General features: G+C 40.1%; 2 protein-coding genes across 2 annotated transcripts; one reads left to right on the forward strand and one right to left on the reverse strand.

Annotated features, from left to right (window-relative positions):
* Positions 1-3,927: 3,927 nt before the first annotated feature.
* LOC145913725 (uncharacterized) lies at positions 3,928-9,924 on the forward strand. Its single transcript, XM_083001471.1, has 3 exons — positions 3,928-4,226; positions 7,956-8,098; positions 9,116-9,924. The coding sequence occupies exons 1-3, from the start codon at positions 3,981-3,983 to the stop codon at positions 9,300-9,302; spliced, it is 576 nt and encodes a 191-aa protein (XP_082857597.1). The 5' UTR covers positions 3,928-3,980; the 3' UTR covers positions 9,303-9,924.
* Positions 9,925-12,968: 3,044 nt separating this feature from the next.
* Positions 12,969-16,962, reverse strand: LOC145913761 (NACHT, LRR and PYD domains-containing protein 3-like). The gene is made up of 7 exons (XM_083001514.1): positions 16,885-16,962; positions 16,572-16,677; positions 14,522-16,170; positions 14,209-14,370; positions 13,761-13,922; positions 13,315-13,476; positions 12,969-13,136 (listed from the first exon to the last, which is right to left on the reverse strand). Exons 1-7 carry the CDS (start codon positions 16,960-16,962, stop codon positions 12,969-12,971), a joined length of 2,487 nt encoding a protein of 828 aa, XP_082857640.1.
* Positions 16,963-18,081: the final 1,119 nt, after the last annotated feature.

An 18,081-nucleotide genomic window follows, 5' to 3' on the forward strand; every position in this document is an offset into this window, starting at 1 on the left:
CTCAACAATATTAGACACCTAAATACAAGGTAAACATTGATGATATTTTTTAAATGATAGTTGGTTCTGTGTATCCACAAAAATGTGGAATTATCACTAAGAGATAAGAAGTTCCGTGTACAGATTTAAAGTTAAGCGAAAAACTAGGTTAAAAGGTGTTCAAACGCGGCACGATGAATAACGAGTGGATTATAAACAGCTCCTCACCTTTAAGTCTCCACACCGCCTTGCAAATTACATTTTTCCTGGAACGAACGCCATCCGACCTTTCCAAAATCTTGCCCACAATTAGGAAGCGGTCGCGCGAATCTGAAAGCAAAAAGGTCAAATTTGTTTGAACTTCTCGAGTGTAAAAGAAACATTTCGTTATCTGGACGCGCACGCTAGCATCAGTTTGAGGAAATCATGCGGGTATTTTTGACACCGCGGAAAAATGAGTCAAGTGACATTTACCAAATTACATTCGCCACAAAATAAAAACCTGTAGTTCTCGGAAATTCGCGATAAAACCCGATTTTAAAGCCACACAATCTCACAAAGAGGACAAGAAATTGTATTTTTCCAATCCCATTCTTGCGTCCTATTGGTCTTAAAATAAATTTATTGTTTCAAATGGGCCCGGTATAGATGTTTGGTGGGGCCATAGACGTATAGATCACGCGGGATTGCGTCTGATAAATGCTGATTAAAAATAGCTTTGTTTGGATAGTTTTGGCTTTCCATCTGCGTTTGTTGTGCAGGGGCCACAGGCCCTTAACAAGTACTGCAGAGGGGACATGAAGCACACAAAGTTGAGAACCACTGGTACGTCACAAAACAGGCCAAAGGGTTAACATATATACTTGCAAGCTAACGACATCTAAAGCTTTAGGCAGGCGGAATACCGAGAAAATAAAATAATATAATATAAGCGAATTTGTGGTCGTAACCGTGAACAAAGTATTTGTAACCGACATAAAAATCAAACAGTGAACTCCCACGTGTGTGAAACGGTCGCCGTGTCGCCGTGCATCTCAACATAGGACAGCCAAATGCGTCATCACTAAGCCAAAATGGTGGATTTTGGAGGAAAGCAACCATCAGTGGTGACCTTCACTCGCAATTACCACGATAACAATTTGCCGCCCACGGAGTAAAACTTAAATAAGACAAAACTGGCAAATTTGAGTGGCACTTTCTCACTTCCAACACGACAGAAGATATTTGGATTGAGAAAAGATTCCGTGGGTGCGCCTCTTTCTCTGAAAAATGGAAAATTGGATTTTGAGCCGAAAGGAGAAGTTTCCAAGTAAAACAGAAGATATTTCAGAGGTATTGTTGAACATGTTTCTTCACAACAACAAAACTTTTGGGGCAAAGGTGGTTTCGCCACAAAAACAAGTCCGTTTTTTCGAAAAGAACGAAGAGTTCCAAACCCTCAAGTCAATACGCAAGGGACTAGATGGTAGACTGATCTTGGAGGCCTGGTTAATCCCACATGTATCAGTTTAATAACCTTGTTTAATGTCAGTTTGATGTGCTATCTGAGAGGGCTTCTCAAATTATCGGCCGCCACCATCTGGGTTCGCAAATTGTAATTTTAGACTCACAAAAAGTAGCAAAAGTATCACCTACGACTATTGATGGGACGTTCATTGTTTTTTTTGAATTACTGAAATTTGTTTTATAAAATTGGTTCGCAGAAAAGGTTTGAATATTTTTCAAGTGTCGTCCTTAATTGTAAATGTAAAATCAAGCGTGTTTGCTAACATGTACCACCCATCATCCTTAAGATATGACATCACCTTTAAAAATGTAACACACATGTTTGACACGTGATATACGCTCTTGTTTATATACAACAAGTTTGGCACTCATAATCGTTTGAGTTGTGCGCTCATATCACCTAGCTAGAAGTACGTTTCAACACTCAAAAATTCACCGTGAAATGGATGAACGCAACAATCAACACAATATTGGTGCGTGTTGTCGTACTTTGAGGTTAATGGTTGTAAACTCCGTAAGTAGAACCGACCCGTGTATTGTTTACCTGTTGACAGAATGCTTCACCTCAATTTGCGTCAATGCGGCGGCACCGAGAGACGGTTACTGTTCACCAGTGTGGGCTGCAGACGTTTGCGGCGATATCAGTATTTAAAATATTAACTAACGTTTTAAATTTGGCGTTTCACACATTACTTAATTATCGGAAATCCTATTCACGTCATTTCATGTCAAACACAATGTTGAATCTATTCACACATCACCGCATACTTTCGGACCATATGACATGTAATAAATTGCAAACATTTCAATGCACTTCAACATAACCTCCCATGCGAACACCCTGGAATGAACGATCAGCATATTTTCCTGTTGTGTTGGCGATTTCTTCAAACCCGCATCTTTCCAGGAAGTTCAGGTTTCGCAACATCACTTCAACGCGTATTGCGAAATCGGCGCCCGAAGTCGCTTTGCTGTGCGCATTACGTATGCGGGAAGTGAAGATAAGAAAAAGCTCCATCGTCACACCAATTCCTATTTCAAAAACATTTGCTTTCTGGTTGACGTCAAAGCTGGGTAACGAAATCCTCAACATCATGATTCACATTTTGATCTTGCAACCTTCGCAGCAAAATGTCCAGGTTTCATGTTTTTGAAGGCCATGTTTTACCTCCAGATCGTTTTTCACCTGTTGCCTTGCTTAAATGTGTGTTTGAATGCAATGGACTTTATACTATACTGATGAGTTAATTTCTTAAACCACAGTTAATCTTAAAGTTTTGAGAAACGAGACGGTTTTTCGATACCTTCATGTGAAAATATGCAAAAAAGTTTCAGAAAATATGCAAACTTATACAAAAATCAACCACAGAATGAAAATCTTTCGACAAGTGTTCGTGTTTTGAGCATAATAATGTGAAAAAGGAAAACAAATGCAACAGAAAAGATTCTTTAGGGAATTTTATCAGTGCCATTACAAACGGTTAGGATTCAGTTGGATGACACGAACATTGAAATATAATTGGCGTCACGTTTCTTTCAGATCACAGCATGCAAGGCTGGACCTGAAGCTGCGAAGCGGAAGGTGTAAATAATTGATGAATGCCGGGAACGACACATGATGACTGCTGTGTTTCGGCGAAGTCTTGACCTCGCAGACTCTGTAAACACCACGTGGCATACATTTGTAATGTTCTGGCACGTTCCAAACATTCCAACATGTGAATTTCAGATTCAATTTCAAATAAAACAACAAGACAAACTGTTTTGGGGGGAGATTTCTCATCAGTTTAGCTGTAAAGTGTGGGCACCGCCCATAACCTTACGTCCTGAGTTACTTTTTTTTAAAGTAAAGACATTGTGTTGCTGTTGCAGCCAGACATGCCAGGCGCATTATTGCCCTGATAAAGCCTATAGCAAAATAACAGGCGAGACGACGGTGAATAAATGTATACGTTTAATTGTGCCAGAAAGACACACTTCTCGGTCGTAATAATCACTTGGCCATTATGCACAACTACTTTACAGCAAGCAAGAAAATGGGACGCTTTTCGGACTAAGAGGGGCCTTTGGTTTTTCGATGTTTACGAACACCGATCAGTTACCACCAAATGAATGACAAACCGTTTCGTTGGAAATGTTTTCGTGTGCTGTGCGTGTGAGTCAGAGGTTTGCAGATGGTACCAACAGATGGAGATGAGCCAGTTTTAAGGCCCTGCAAAGCTGGTGTCGAATATACCGCCGTCGTAAGACTGCTTCGACGAAGCCACAGCGCGCGGCGCGAGCGAAGATATTTCTACGAAAAACTGCCAGGATTCTGAGCACTGACGTCAGACCGATTGAAGGCTTCAACGTATTCGCGCTTCGACAATTGTGAAAAAGCGCGAGCGCGCGATGGGAAAAAATGAGCGGTGTTGGGTATTAGTTCGCTCGCTCACTGCGAGGTGTCTGTTATTAACACTTTGGTCTGAAGTGCGCGCGATCTTTACCACAACATTATGACTGTTGAAAGGACGCAGGTTGTAAGTGCGGCCCAGAGTAATACTTCGGCATGCCAAGGGAAGTCTTCAGTTGGTCGTAAGATGATTAAAGGCAAGAATTACAGCTACTGTGCCGAGAGGTCCAGATTATTCTGGGGAAACTTGAACAAAGTTGCGGCTTCAGAAATTCTCGCCACCAAACCTTCGGGTTCTTATTTACTGCGAAGATCCGAACATCCCTTGTGGGAATACGCGCTCTCCCAGGTGAGATATGACTTTCAATGCTTTTTGATATTTCTCGTATTGAGTAAACGTAACAACGCAATGTACGGTGTTGCAGAATGTGAATTACTTTGCAACATAACGTTGATTACCAACCGAATCTAACGGTGTCATCAACTGTTAAAGTTTTACAGACAATATACTTTGCAAACGAAAACGAGTTTTTCAATCAACAAACATTAAGTAGGACATGCAGTATGGCCACACAAACTAAAATAACTAAAAGATGTTCCCGGCAACGACCTAAAAAGGGCTGGGAATCACAGGTGCTAAAGTTTCTTGAAACAACAGCATCTCGCGAAAATACTCGCATGTTGCGTAGTAATGCACAGGGTTTCGAGTCGTCTCTTTACACTTTCCACAGACTTTGCGCAGCAAGAAACTATTAAAAATGATGAAACCATCAGGTAAGTGAAATCACGTGAGCAAGGCACGGGTTACTTAGGGTCAGTTTGATGACCTTGGCGTGCGAGGATCCAAGGTCACATATTTTACCTGCGGTATCACGATTGTTAGTTTACGTTCGTGTGTGCGCAGGGAATGGCGCTCAACCTCAACTGGCCCAGCAACGGGAGAAAGTGTTGTGTTTAACCAATTTTAACGGCTTTGCATACAACCGTGGAATGCTTGATGATCTCTGTGTTGGTCCAAAGACTAACTTGGAAATATACGAAAAAAACGTCATGAATATCACATCAAATATCAAAAACCGTGTTTTTTTATTGAATAACGCAAAAGTATGTGTTTTGACATGTTGCAAAACGATCACAGTTAGGAGCAACAAAGTATTTTTTCTGTTAACCAGATGCAAACTCCCCAAAAAACACCCCTAAATATTTGTGCCTGGACATGCTTTGAAGACGGTAATTACTGGATGAAGTTTAGGTGCTAATAATGACATACAAGTCGCGATTAAATTTTTGGCAATTTATCACATTTGGAAGGGCGTTTTCGGACAGTTAAACATTCAGGGCGTTTTGCGTCGCAAACTCGCTAGTTGTCATCTTAAGAGTACACCTGTTCATAGGAAACGTCGAAACTGTGTATTTGTAAACGGCATAGTATACAGTTTAGTACCCCCCTCTGCGCAAACACACCCAGAGGTCGGTTGCCCAGTGACGTCACCTTTCTTGGAAGCGAGCAGAGTTGGCAAGTTATTTACGTTAACTGTTGGTTCCGCGAAAAGTGGCAAGCAAGGAGCGCGAGGTCACTGTCGGTCATTCACTTGTGCCATCATACACCCCTATTGTTATAGGTAATAATAAGTAATTGTTAGATTGAATTGTTCTAGGTCATTTCTTTGAGGGTGTCTAAATGTAATTTTGCCCGTCGACAACTGATGCATGTAATTCAGTTCTAACTAAAAACACGATCGCCGTTGTTGTAAGTCAGCAACTTCAAACGTACAGCATGGCCACACAAACTAAATTAACAGAAAGATATTATCCTCGCAATGTCCGAAAAGGGGCTGGGAAGCACAGGTGTTTGTATTTTCTTGTAACTCCAAGAATTTTAACTATACGTTACTTTCCGCTGTCACGCGACTAGACAACTAAATAAATGTTTAATGATAAGACCAAAATAACCTACATTTAAAATAATTTAAGAGTTATAAACCACAATATCTCAAGACTAGTCATCATGTACACACCTAAATTACTTTTGGGTGTTTTGATACAGCACAAGATGTCGCGAACTTTAAAACACAATTTAAAAAAAATGTACGTCAGGTGATGTCGTTTACGAGAACGAATAAACTCAGACGCAGGAATTTGACCTTGAAATGTTTGGCTTTGTGCTGGCGCCATTCCGAGGATGATTTTAAGAATCCCGGTTCACTGTGTAACCCAATATTTCTAAGAAATCTTTCTTTCTTCCGACACCGAGGCCATTGCTGGCAATTGCTTAAAGCATAACACACATCTTGTGGCTTATAAGGCCTTCCTCGAAAGTAAATCAACCTGCACCTACTGTAGCGCACCGGATTAAGTGTTATGGAAAGTCGGCGGCATTTTCCAAGAACTGGGTCGCACTGGAAGTACAAGTTGTCCTTCATAAGATTTAGAAAATTTGCTTCTTATAAACAGCCTTTTTTTTTGCTGCGCCTGCCTAACACGACCACGCACAAAGAAGAGCAACGAAAATAACGGTTCTTGGAAGCTGGCATGCTTTCGGCGTGACTTAAACACAAAACAACGCGGGATTTATGCTCAGTCAAACTTTGTCTCGAGTTTAAGGCGTTTGCATTCATTCTACACAATGATGCTGTTTACTAAACTTGTGCACAGATGTGTGCAAGTGGCAAGAAACATACTGCGTAGCTTGTATCTTACTTTCAAACTACTGGATATAATGTGGGCCTATTTGTGCGTCCATGAATTACATCTAACCAAGGAGGTCAAATAATGGCGACCAACAATGTTATCAAACACAAATTTGATCCGAAAACTTTGAGGAATCATTTTAAAACCACGCGTTTTGGACCAGGGTTAGGAGTGAATGTGGTAACTAGATTAAAATGCATTCACAACAACAGCATGTATGCTTGTACTGTAACACACCAGTTATCTAGTTGTTCTGTGGAACAGCAGTTAGTCGTAAGGTACAATGGTAACAAATTAATAATAACTGGTGGCAATTATGATGTCGAAATACTCATTGTCTTACTGTAGTTTGAAGTATAACTTCCTGTACAAATTCCTAAAACCCATTTGTTTTGAATCGCGGCGCACGCTGACACCCGACTTTGCTGTAAATGATTTTGGATGTGATATAAATAATTACTTTGTCGGGGAAGTTACGCAAACGCCACTTGCAAGAAGCAAAGCTTTCCAAATAATGCCAATAAATACCACAGTGTTGTTTCAGTGGAAAGTTTGATGTGATTGATTCAATCCCACATGTCCCCAGGAAACCCGGCGGTTTCGTTACGCTTCACTAGCTTTATTCGCATGAATGGAGGAGCCAGAATTAAGCCCTGGTCTCAAACTTTCTGTTTCACGACCGGTTGGATTCATAGAAACACAATCCGAGTTTCTAGCTATGTGAATGTCACCCTTTTCATTCACTGGATTCCCACTGTCACCCAAACTTGTAAGAAAGAATCGTTTAAAGTTCTGGCCAACATATTTTTGGTCCGGCGATGAAATTTCAAATCGCATTTAATGTGTGTGTGTAAATGCTACAAGAGCTTGACATATAACAAATAACCTGAGCTTTGTATATATAGAAAAACGCTGAATGTTTTGGAATCAAAATAAGGGTTTCAGAATTACGTAATCCTAATGAGCCTTAATTTTGGTAATAAATACATGCAAGTTATGGTGCGTATCGTGGCGTAAACAGTCCAGCATGCTTGGGAAGTCGTAAAAGTTTTCCACAACTGAAATTCCGCGAACGTATTAACAACAAAACTGTGTACGCGCAGTAAGGAATACCTCCTGTTAAATATTTAATGATGTCAATGCAGAAAACAGGTCGACGACGGAAGAAAAACAGACAAGAACGAATTAAAAAATGAAAGCTTTTACCAATAAATATAGTTATTGTTTTTGACGGAAAGTATTGAAATAAACAAAACATGTCAATGTTTTCTGCAGTACGACCACAGCCTCTTTGTTCTTACATTATTGCTTTTTTTATGTTTGGAAAAAAAATCTTTTCACAAATTTTCCCTTAATACAAAAATAAATATATTTTATTTGTTCACAGAAAACCGCTTCAACTACGATTCACATTAGAATCGGATTTGACGAGATTACCCGACGTTACAACATGGACGGGTCGCCTGTATCGAGTCGGGGTGGATTCGAATGTGTAATAAACCTTATCGAATCTTGGAGTCGAGTACACAGGTAAGAAGACGTGATTTTCATTCAGTCGCAGCGTTTAAAACAATGCCAACAACAATGAGAAACGAAAAGTGCGAAATAAACGCGACGATTTTCTTTTTAATTTTTTTTACCCCACTGGGATTCGAACCTACGACATCCTGGCTACGAATCCCGATCAAGTTTTTCACTTAAAGTTATAACTTCCCAAAATGATTGTGATGACCTAAGTGGTTGACTTTTGAGTAACAACGCGCGTTACATGGGTGACTACATATTCCTGCCCGGAAATTTCGTTCGACGAAACCGGAGTATCGAATTTATCGATCAAAGCCAGGTCCGTGTTCTCAGTAAAATGAATTCCAACTCCTTGAAACTTTCTCTGTGCTATAGACGTCATACATCAGCCGATGTGATTCTGCTTAAAACGTACAGGTTTCCAGTAACGGCAGTTCTATGTGCGCTAATAACAACGAATTGTTTTGTGCCTTGACAAGACCCATAACGGGTTTTCTCATAAATACCGACCATCGAAAATTTTTTTTTAGTTGCTTAAATATTAGAGCTACTGTTTTTGCCAGGTAAAAAAAAGAAGTATATCCTTCTGGCACAAAAGTTACGTAGATTTTCTTGTAATCGACGTTTCGTCTGTCATATAACCCTGAAGAAGTCTCGCCGCTTGGCAGACGAAACGTCGGTAACAATAAAAAATCCACGTAAATTTTGTGCCAGAAAGACAGTTCTTTTGAATTGAAATATTAGAGACCAAGTTTCATCGTATTTCTAATGACTGTGGAATCCCATGAGATTGTATGCATCCCATGAGCATTAGTAGCCGCACATGATGAGCAATTTAAACTCGGCGTATCGTGTATGTGTGAAAGGGTGCAACGCACATTAACCTCTTCAAAATTATGACGTCACACCAACTAATCTTCTATTTGAATATGACACTGAAGATGTCTAACACGAAAGTAGATTTTAATTATTGAAACAAATCTTTCCATAAATGTCATTTAACTTTCATCTTATAATTAACAGGGAGTTCGGGTTGAGAGGCCTGCGTCGCCCAGTTCACGTCACAATGCCTGATGACGTACCTTCCTACGTCAACGTCGAAACGGACAGCGTTTGTTTCCATGACAGCAAGGATGCAGAAAGTCGAGTCAGACAATTCGTGCGGAATTACCTGGACCAGAGGAAGAGCATCGGAATGCTGGCCGAGTGACAAACATTTCATCTCTTTTATATTTGTTGTTTTCAAATGTTGTATTTATGAATGAGACGAACTTTTCTCACAAACTTTTGTGCATACAAATCATGTTTTCAAGGACCGCGCAACAAAACAAACGAAATGCTGTCTGGTCAATATAATATCGTTACACGTGAATGCACGAGGGGTCGAAATTGAGCCGGAATCACTTCTTGTTATTTAGACTTGGCCCGGAGGCGAATCCACTTTATTCAAAGCCACCAAACAAGCTTCCACGATCCAGTGGACATTTCTTTGATTTCTATGTAATAATTAGCGCCGCGCGTTTCCGGCTTGGTAACTCGAATATTATCTGAAACCGGGTTGTCGTTATCAATGGTTTTGTCGCTTGTGTTCTTTTTAACTTGTGTGGTTCGTGCTTAACCCGATGAATTGCCCGCATTCGAAATATTCACACGAATCGAGTGGTTTCCAATTGGGAGGTTGAACAGATTTTTTGTTTTGAACCGCAAAGTGAACTCAGCGTCGCCATTTCACTGTTTGGTTTAATCAACAACAATTCTCCTGATAAATTTCTTCAATGTTATCAAGCTGGAATGTGGAAAAGCTTTTGAATAAATCATGCGACGTACATTTATACACGTACTTTTAATATTGAGTTGTGGGGGTTTGTGTTCGTCCCAACCTCGCGTTATCGGCTTCTGGGACGCTAAATTTGTTTCTCCCAATAATTTAAACAATTTTCTGTTTTTGCATAGAGTATAGGCCAGAGTTGCCATTCCGTGCTTAAAATTAAATTACATCGTGGTTATTTAGTGCTGATCCTAAATATATCCTTCATTGGTCACCAATATTGCCTGCCACTCTCGTTGTTATGTTGGTGCCAACGGATTTAGAAAACGGGCAGAGTGTAACTTGAACTTCTGTGTAATATTTAAGCACCATTCTTCACCTGTACCGCAGTTTGTGGTTCCATGTTTTACACTGCTTCGTTTTACCGCAGTTACAGCGTAAATACAGCCTAAAATCCCAACTTTACCGCTTGGCATCGGTGAGGTATTTTATCAACACCTCCTCGCTTCTACTGCAGAGCAAGAGCTGTTTCGTGTGGTTTGACCCAATTGCCGCAGTGAGCAGGCTCCTCCCTAATTTGACTGCCAACAACGCAAAAGTACTGATAGTAAATTCCACATTCGTAGCGGACAGCTGCTTTCTCACCGAATGTAACTGGCAGTTGACGATGCGGCTTTGATTTACGTCACGTCACAAGATCGAAAAAAAGCATTGAGAAGCACGTCCACTAAATCTACCCCCTGCAGTTTCCACAGAACAATATTAAAATCAAACATCTCTCATGTTGCTGATGCTGCCAGGCATATTATTCAATAATTTAAAAACATTTAGAGCGGAAACTTTCTGTGTGTAATTTTAACTACACAACGTTTATAAAAAAAATTGTGGAGGATGAAATCGAAACATGGAAACGAAAGATTAAAAATATTAGATGGTTGGTAAACATCTACATCGCACAGACCTGCCACCAGCTGTGGTGCACAAGGCGGGTAGCGAACGTAACAACACCTGTTTCAAGACCATACAATCTGATAAGACCGAACACACGCCTGCAAGATGATAAGGGCACGCCCTACATATCCAATGCAAGTTGTCTATCTGCACAAGGCCCCGTTGAGGTTATGCATTCCTCTGAGTTTACTACCGAAGCCCACGTAATATAACGGGAGGACAATTCAAGCTGTACGAGCCCGTTGTTGTGTTAAAAAACAAAGTATGTTCACCTCCGATTGATCATGTTAACTGTTATACCTTTGATTCAATTGCTCATAAAAGTATCAAAAACACTGTCCAAATTCATAAATAAATTTGTTCAATTTCGATACTTCATATACATTTGATAGAACTCTTTGATAAAGTATTAGAATCACCAAACAGTCTCATCGTTAACTAAGACATGGAATGACACAAGGATTTTGCTTCAAATACAGAACCTAAAGGTTTTCGTGTACGCTGCAGACAGATGGCCACTGTTTCGCCCTAAAAGGTCTCATCAGTGCCGCTTGTTGTGCCCAACGGATGACGGTGATTGTATAGTCACCACAAAGTGGAAGTCTTTGCTTGGCCGTTTGGTCAGCAAAGTCGTCTGAAAGTCACACGAGCTGCACTGATGAGACCTTTTAGGTCGAAACAGTGGCCATCTGTCTGCAGCTTACAAAAGCTGCAGCTTTAAACTACGTGTATCTTCGGGTTTAGCCGCATTACACCCAAACATATATTTCGAAATAACACACATCTTTAGCGCCCACTTGCTACTATCAATGTAGGCTATGTCACCGTCCGAAGCACTTTTTATGTACTTTCAATATTTGATATTTCGAGCACTACGTTTACGTAAAATCTACTCGCATTTATTTCATTAACCAAGAAATACGAACCGAGGGCGGCCGATTTTCTTTATGAAATCATAAATGTTTTTTAAGTTGAGCGTGTTCCACTTTATTACGACTTTAAACAACCAGAAATAATAGGCAACAATTATGTATGTTTGGTTCAAACCGTAATGCAAAGCTATGAGCTTTACTTAAGGTATAAAGCCGGTCGCAACCCTTCAAATTCAATCGGCTGCGATCCTACGACAGATGCAGATTCGCCGCGAGGAAATCACTATCATATGGGCGCTTGACTCGACATTCTACATGGTTTTATCGGTGCCCATGTCATTTAACTATTGCATTTATAGTTAAAAAACATTGTGGTCTTTTGCGCAAAAAAACATGTTTTGATTTTCAGAAATGCAAATGACGCTTACCTTCATGTTTCAAATATCCCAACTTATCTTGACAAGGTAAATCCAAATAACGACTCTTTTCAAATGGTATTGAACAACTACCAACCAACACACCAACAGCTTAACAATTCTGCTTGAACAGTGAAATTGTTCACTCCATCAGTCGGAACACAAAACTTCTGTGCGACCGAACACGTGTTTTGCCTCCAGACCAATTCGCCGCCAACGTAATTGGGTGGTGTTGTGTCTATAGCAAACTTGTACGCCGGTACTTTTGCGATAAGACTTGGTCGTCGGTCACAGCCTGCTCCTGTTGCAGTTTATCTCCTGTTGCAGTTTATCTCCTGTTGCAGTTTATTTTAGGTTTTACTGCAGGGTAAGCGTTGGGCAATTCATTTTTTAGTTTAATTTTTGAAGTACAAAACACAGTCTCTTGACACAAACACGAAACAATTGAATACAAAAACAAACATTTTCTAAAGTATAAAAAACTAGGCTTTTTATAATTCTTCTTCAAGTCCACATGAAGTGCAGATGACGTTTAACTGTTGGTACTCCCTGGAATGTCACTCACAAATAATAGGCGTTGCACCCAAAGACTTAAACCTTGTAAAATAAAAAGCAAAACACAATCGTTCCATGGTAAAAATGCGTTTCGAAATTCCACTGAAGGTGTCACATTTGTGAATAGAACTTTTTGCCATCGACCAGTTACGCCACCACAGGGAGTCCTCAGGGCCTACGGGAGGTGGTGCAGTCAGTGCGAGGCACCATAGGGCCCATGTGAGTCCAAGGGACCCCAAAACATGCTCATACTCTGGATGCGCTTGAAGCAGCAAAATGCAACAAGATGTTGGAGTCAACGGGCAGGTAAATTCTCATTCGAACTCCACGATCCCGCGTGCTTTTTCTGTTATGAGCTTCCTTGTTATTTCCCTAAAGTTGGATCCCCAGACCTGCAATTTCTTGACGTTGTGCGCACAGAGACCAAGTGTCACGCCACATTCATCTGACAGGCTGTTGTAAGACAGGTTCAAAAGCTCCATCTAAACAAACAAGTACTTTTAGTTCTGATCCAAAAGTTTAGGGAAAATCAATTAGCGATTAACTATTTGTTTTCCTGGAGGCCAACAACATACTTTTAAAAAAATTTCATTAAAAATATCCGTTTTTGTGTTAATTATTTTGCAATTATAAATCGCTTGTTGCTGTGAAAGTTCTTACAGGTTTAGACAGACTTGAAACTGCTTCGCCAAGACTTGTAACTCCAGCATATTTTATATTGCATGATCGTAACTCCACAGACTCAATGTTGGCAATGCACTGAGCAACCCAAGATGCCCCCGAACACCCTATCGGATTGTAGGAAAGACGGAGTGCCTTTAGCTGTAAAACAAAACACAAAAACGTGAAAAATTGTTAAGCGTGATTTGGTCTGCAGACCACAGGCCTCATGCATTCACCATAGTAAATTTTTGTAACCATTAATTAGCTTTAATGGCAGAACGGAATCAATGATGTAACAGATATGCAATATCAGAATATTTTTTGTGGGTGACTCAGACGGAAGCCAGCCATGATAGGCGTTAGAAAGAATGGTTGCAGTATTTCAGAACAAAGCCAGGATTACAAACATGCCAGGAGGAAATACAACTAAAAAGTTATTTTACTGGCGTCCTTGAGTTTCCAATAGCTTCGGACAGAGCCTTCACACCATCCGCATGTACGTCACAACCACGCAAATCTACTTCCTCCATCATGTGAATGCATGGAGCGACCGCTTTGGCTCCCTCGTCTCCAATCTTGTTCGACGACAGATCGAGCTTATTCATCTAAACAATCCTATTTTAAACCTAATTGAAAACTGGACTCAAATTCATTTAAGAACGGGTGAAGCCAAGGTTTTTTGTCCGAATTTAACAGTTTCGTTGCGGTTTTGCCATGTTATAATGTATACTGTAAGTATCATATGTCATTGTGTTGCAAGTATCATATGTCATTGATTGGTAAGGTACCGATTGAAACGTTGTTATTATAATTGCAACATCCGATAATGTAAGGTGGTTTGTTAGTTTTTGTTAGTTTACAACCAGCGCTCATCTAACAAATGCGTCTTACAGGTTTTTGCAAGCTTTCAATCGATTTGGAGAGTGTCTGGTCACCACTCGGTCTGATAACGCACTTTCCCAAATCGAGTTCCTCAATGTTATGAATGCATCGTCCAATTGCCGTCATCCTGTCGTCATTTGCTCCAGTGTTCCTGAGAATCAACCTTTTTAGCTGAAAAAGGTTAGGGTATGTTGGTTAAATGCCTTGTTTAAATGAATTTCTCAATTAACATATTTATGGTCCCAAGTGAAAAAATACAACAGCATTTGCGTTTAAACAGCAATATTCCGGGGTACTTCATTTAAATCTACACAGCTTTTACCGGTTTATTTCTATCTGCTTGCAACAGATAGGAAATGCTTTCAAAGTCAGCCCGCACCAAAACCATGTCGCTGAAATCAAGTTCATCTGGAAGCATTTGAGAAAGTCGCAAAGTTATATCTTTTTCGTCTGCTTCCACTGCCCACCTGCCGCAGCGCGACACTTGTAGGATTAAGTTGTAACCTTTGCTCTGAAAAGTTGAGCGAGCATGGTTCAAAAGTAGCTCTCGTTTTTCAGCAAACGCCTTCAAGAGACAGTGATGGTCAATGGAACATAGGTCATCGAAGGTCGAACGATTGCAAATACCGAAAGCAAATTTAACAGCAGATGTCCATCTGTTTGTGCTAAAATATGACAGTTGCTTCCTAAATTCTTCTAGATCTGCATAGAGCATCAAGTAAAATGCAGCAAAGAAGTCTTGCCATATCCGATGACCAAAGTATTTTCGCATTTCGCCATTTAAAATTTTCAACCTTGTATCACCCTTTATTGTGATTGTGAAGTGCAGAAATTCATTGGCTGTCAGTTCATCTATTTCAGCATCTTGAAAATCGCTTTCAGTGAAAAATATTTTTTTGTTTTGGACCCCAAAATACGCTAATTTTGCAGTTTTTCTGAACTCTATAGATTTGGTGTGCTCCCGTTTTGCATACTGGATACATATAAAGGCAAGGATTTGTGTGAGCGAAATGTGTTTGTTGTCCACATCATTGCTCAATACGTAATGAAGCGTCAATACAAAGTTGACAGGTACAAGGCAGTAGGCCATTAAACCGCTGTTACTAGTGATGGATTTATGCAATGTCTCATATCTTTCGCCACATATGTGCTGTCCAAGCTGGCGCTGTGAGTTGGGAGTTAGGCCAAGTATTTCTACAATGTACCTTGGTCGATGCGAGCGATGGAGTTGGTACAAAAATTCTGGTCGTGATGTAAATATTTTTCGGGCGCTTGGAAGCAATTCCCCTCCTGCTAATTTTTTAAGATAAACCTCTGGCTTATTTTTGCGCTTAAGTTGCAATGAAGCACTGGCCTGTAATGAAATTGACGAAAATGCTGCTTCGTCGAATCCATCAAACATCAGCAGGACGTTTGGGTTGTTTTCAAGTACATCAAGTATGAAACTTTCTTCGGCTTCGGTGAATTCCCAAGTTTGAAGCAAAGTTGAAAACAGAAATTGAATAAAAGTGAGTTCTTGATCGAAGTTGATCGATCTGATCATGATGAAGAAAAAGAAAGATACAGGTGTAAACATTTCTCCTTCGAGTGCTCTTCTTGCCCAATACTTGGCTACCGTTGTCTTTCCAATACCCGCCTGGCCCACTACACCAACCACATTCCCATTCTTCTTCACATATTCGTCTATCGCAGCGTTTTCAGACGGCGCAAACCGTAAAAATGCCTCGCTTCGAGCTTGCTCTTTAGCATCGCTAAACAATTGTCCAGGATTGACCTGATCAGGAGTTTTTTGATAGCTTACATCTTGATCACTTTGATGACTGCCCTGACACCTTTCGTCAATTTGTCGCGGCGGACTGATTATGGACAATTCGACCGTTGGTATGTGCTTTTCAGTGTAGTCTGATAACAATGATTCTTCGGTCGCTAACTTTTCAACCGTCTCCCTCAAGGACAGTTTTATTTGCTCACCTACAAAATATTCTTTTTTAGATTTCTACCCAAAAAATCAATTTCGTGTGGCCTGTATTATTGCCAATAGACCAGTGTATCCAAACCTCGGGTACAGCAGGGCGTGAATAGACAATGGTTACCTTCTCAATATAATTTACGTGTGTTGTGTGCATTTCCTGTAACACAAATCAATTTCGGTTTCGGATGTTTTATATTGATTACGTCACACCAATATATTATTTTGGGTCAAGACAACAAAAAGGTTGGGTAACCACTGCTATACATGGACGAATAAAATCCTGTTACCTAATCTTCACGGGTCGTGTGTTCATATTTCAGCAAGAGCTTAGTATTTGTCACTGCCTCGTTCGGCATTATAGGTACACATACCTTCTGAACCATTGATCGAAAATGCTTACATTTCTCCTGCAGTTGATCCGTTTGTGAGTTTGGTTGTTGTGGGGATGACAGACTGGTCACGTGGATATGTTGGTCTCCAATTATTATTTGAGTTGATGATATTGCCTGGACAAAAACCCACAGTACAATGGCGCGCTTTGTATTTCGAAACTATTTCAGTCTTTGTGTTTATTTTGACGTTGAACAAATCAATTTGGGATTTTTGAAACTTTTGAAAATCAAAGAAGACTCTTTTAAAGCATGCAAAAAAACTTTAAACAGGATTGGTCGCTTTTATATCAGGAAATGTATTGATAATGAATGTCTGTAAACCTCTTGGCTGTCGCTGACATTTTCTGGTTTATTTAGTCTATATCCAAATATTAGAAATATAATACAATTGGAAGCCATAATTCCTGGGAGTGACCGTTCTGCAGTCAATATGAAAGTGCTTATTAGTGAAGCAGGAAGACATTTTGTTAAAATAATAACTCTACAACTTACAACTTCATGAGGTTCTTCAGTTATGTCGTTTGACTCAACTCGCCTCAGATTCTTTTTTGTAAACTTTTACCATCGTTTGTTTTGTTTTTCGACCCCCTGTTGTCCATGGCCGTCTAAGTTTCAACAAATTTGAGATTGATCTGATTTGGAGAGATTTGAGAAAAATGACACAATATCACTGGAAACAATTATAAGCTCCTATTGCAGCAATAAAACATGCCTGGTAGCATCAGTAGTAATGTAATTAAGCTTCTATTTATTTACGCCGCTGCACACCTACTATCACCTCACTGGTTGCGAGCACTGCTCTAACTGCAACACATTATACGCACATGCAGCATGTCGCATTGACATATGTAACTCATGTTATTCCTTTCAAAGGTCTGGTCTAATGCCACCTGTCTAACTAACCGCCTCCGTCACACACGCCTACTTTAATCGAGTTACCGAACCAAACAAGTGCACCTGTGCCAACAACGAACTTGTAGTAACCGAGGTGCAAAAGAAAAGAAATCAAAATGTGCGCAATGCGTTGTTTCCGTTCCAGCAACGAAATTTCCTCCTTCACCAAAAGCCAATTAACTGTTATCGTTACGCCCGGTTGCACACGCTATGCAGGTTGGAAGGGCGTTTTTTTTTAATCAACACTGATTAGGCCTGTTAGTCCTAACCTTTTTGTGGTTGCGTACCACTTGAAGGAAAAACAATTTTGACGCGTACCACATGGTTGAGTGTCAAAAAATAGCCTGGGGGTTGAAGTAACGAACATTTTGAGATCACTAACGGTTTTTTCAATTCGAACTATTTCCGCAAAATACTCGCGTACCACCTGGAATGCCGTCGCGTACCTCTATAAGTGTTAGGAAACACTGGATTAGGCGATGCATTTTCAGGAAACAAGAAATAAATTAATTTGTTCAAGCTTCGTGGATTTCAAGCAAATTATGCCAATTTTACAAACACCTAAAATGCATCGATCAACTGCGATTTGAAAGTTACCAGAAATTCACTCTAACATTTCTACGA

This window comes from Ascidia mentula, chromosome 9 (assembly GCF_947561715.1).
Source record: "Ascidia mentula chromosome 9, kaAscMent1.1, whole genome shotgun sequence".
NCBI lineage: Eukaryota > Metazoa > Chordata > Ascidiacea > Phlebobranchia > Ascidiidae > Ascidia > Ascidia mentula.

Coding starts and splice junctions, on each gene's coding strand:
- LOC145913725 (XM_083001471.1), top strand. CDS start 3,981: ATGACTGTTGAAAGGACGCAGGTTGTAAGTGCGGCCCAGAGTAATACT. Junction 4,227..7,955: donor GGGAATACGCGCTCTCCCAG/GTGAGATATGAC, acceptor ATTTGTTCACAG/AAAACCGCTTCAACTACGAT. Junction 8,099..9,115: donor TCTTGGAGTCGAGTACACAG/GTAAGAAGACGT, acceptor TATAATTAACAG/GGAGTTCGGGTTGAGAGGCC.
- LOC145913761 (XM_083001514.1), bottom strand. CDS start 16,962: ATGGCTTCCAATTGTATTATATTTCTAATATTTGGATATAGACTAAAT. Junction 13,923..14,208: donor TTGAAAGCTTGCAAAAACCT/GTAAGACGCATT, acceptor AGGATTGTTTAG/ATGAATAAGCTCGATCTGTC. Junction 13,137..13,314: donor TTTCAAGTCTGTCTAAACCT/GTAAGAACTTTC, acceptor TTGTTTGTTTAG/ATGGAGCTTTTGAACCTGTC.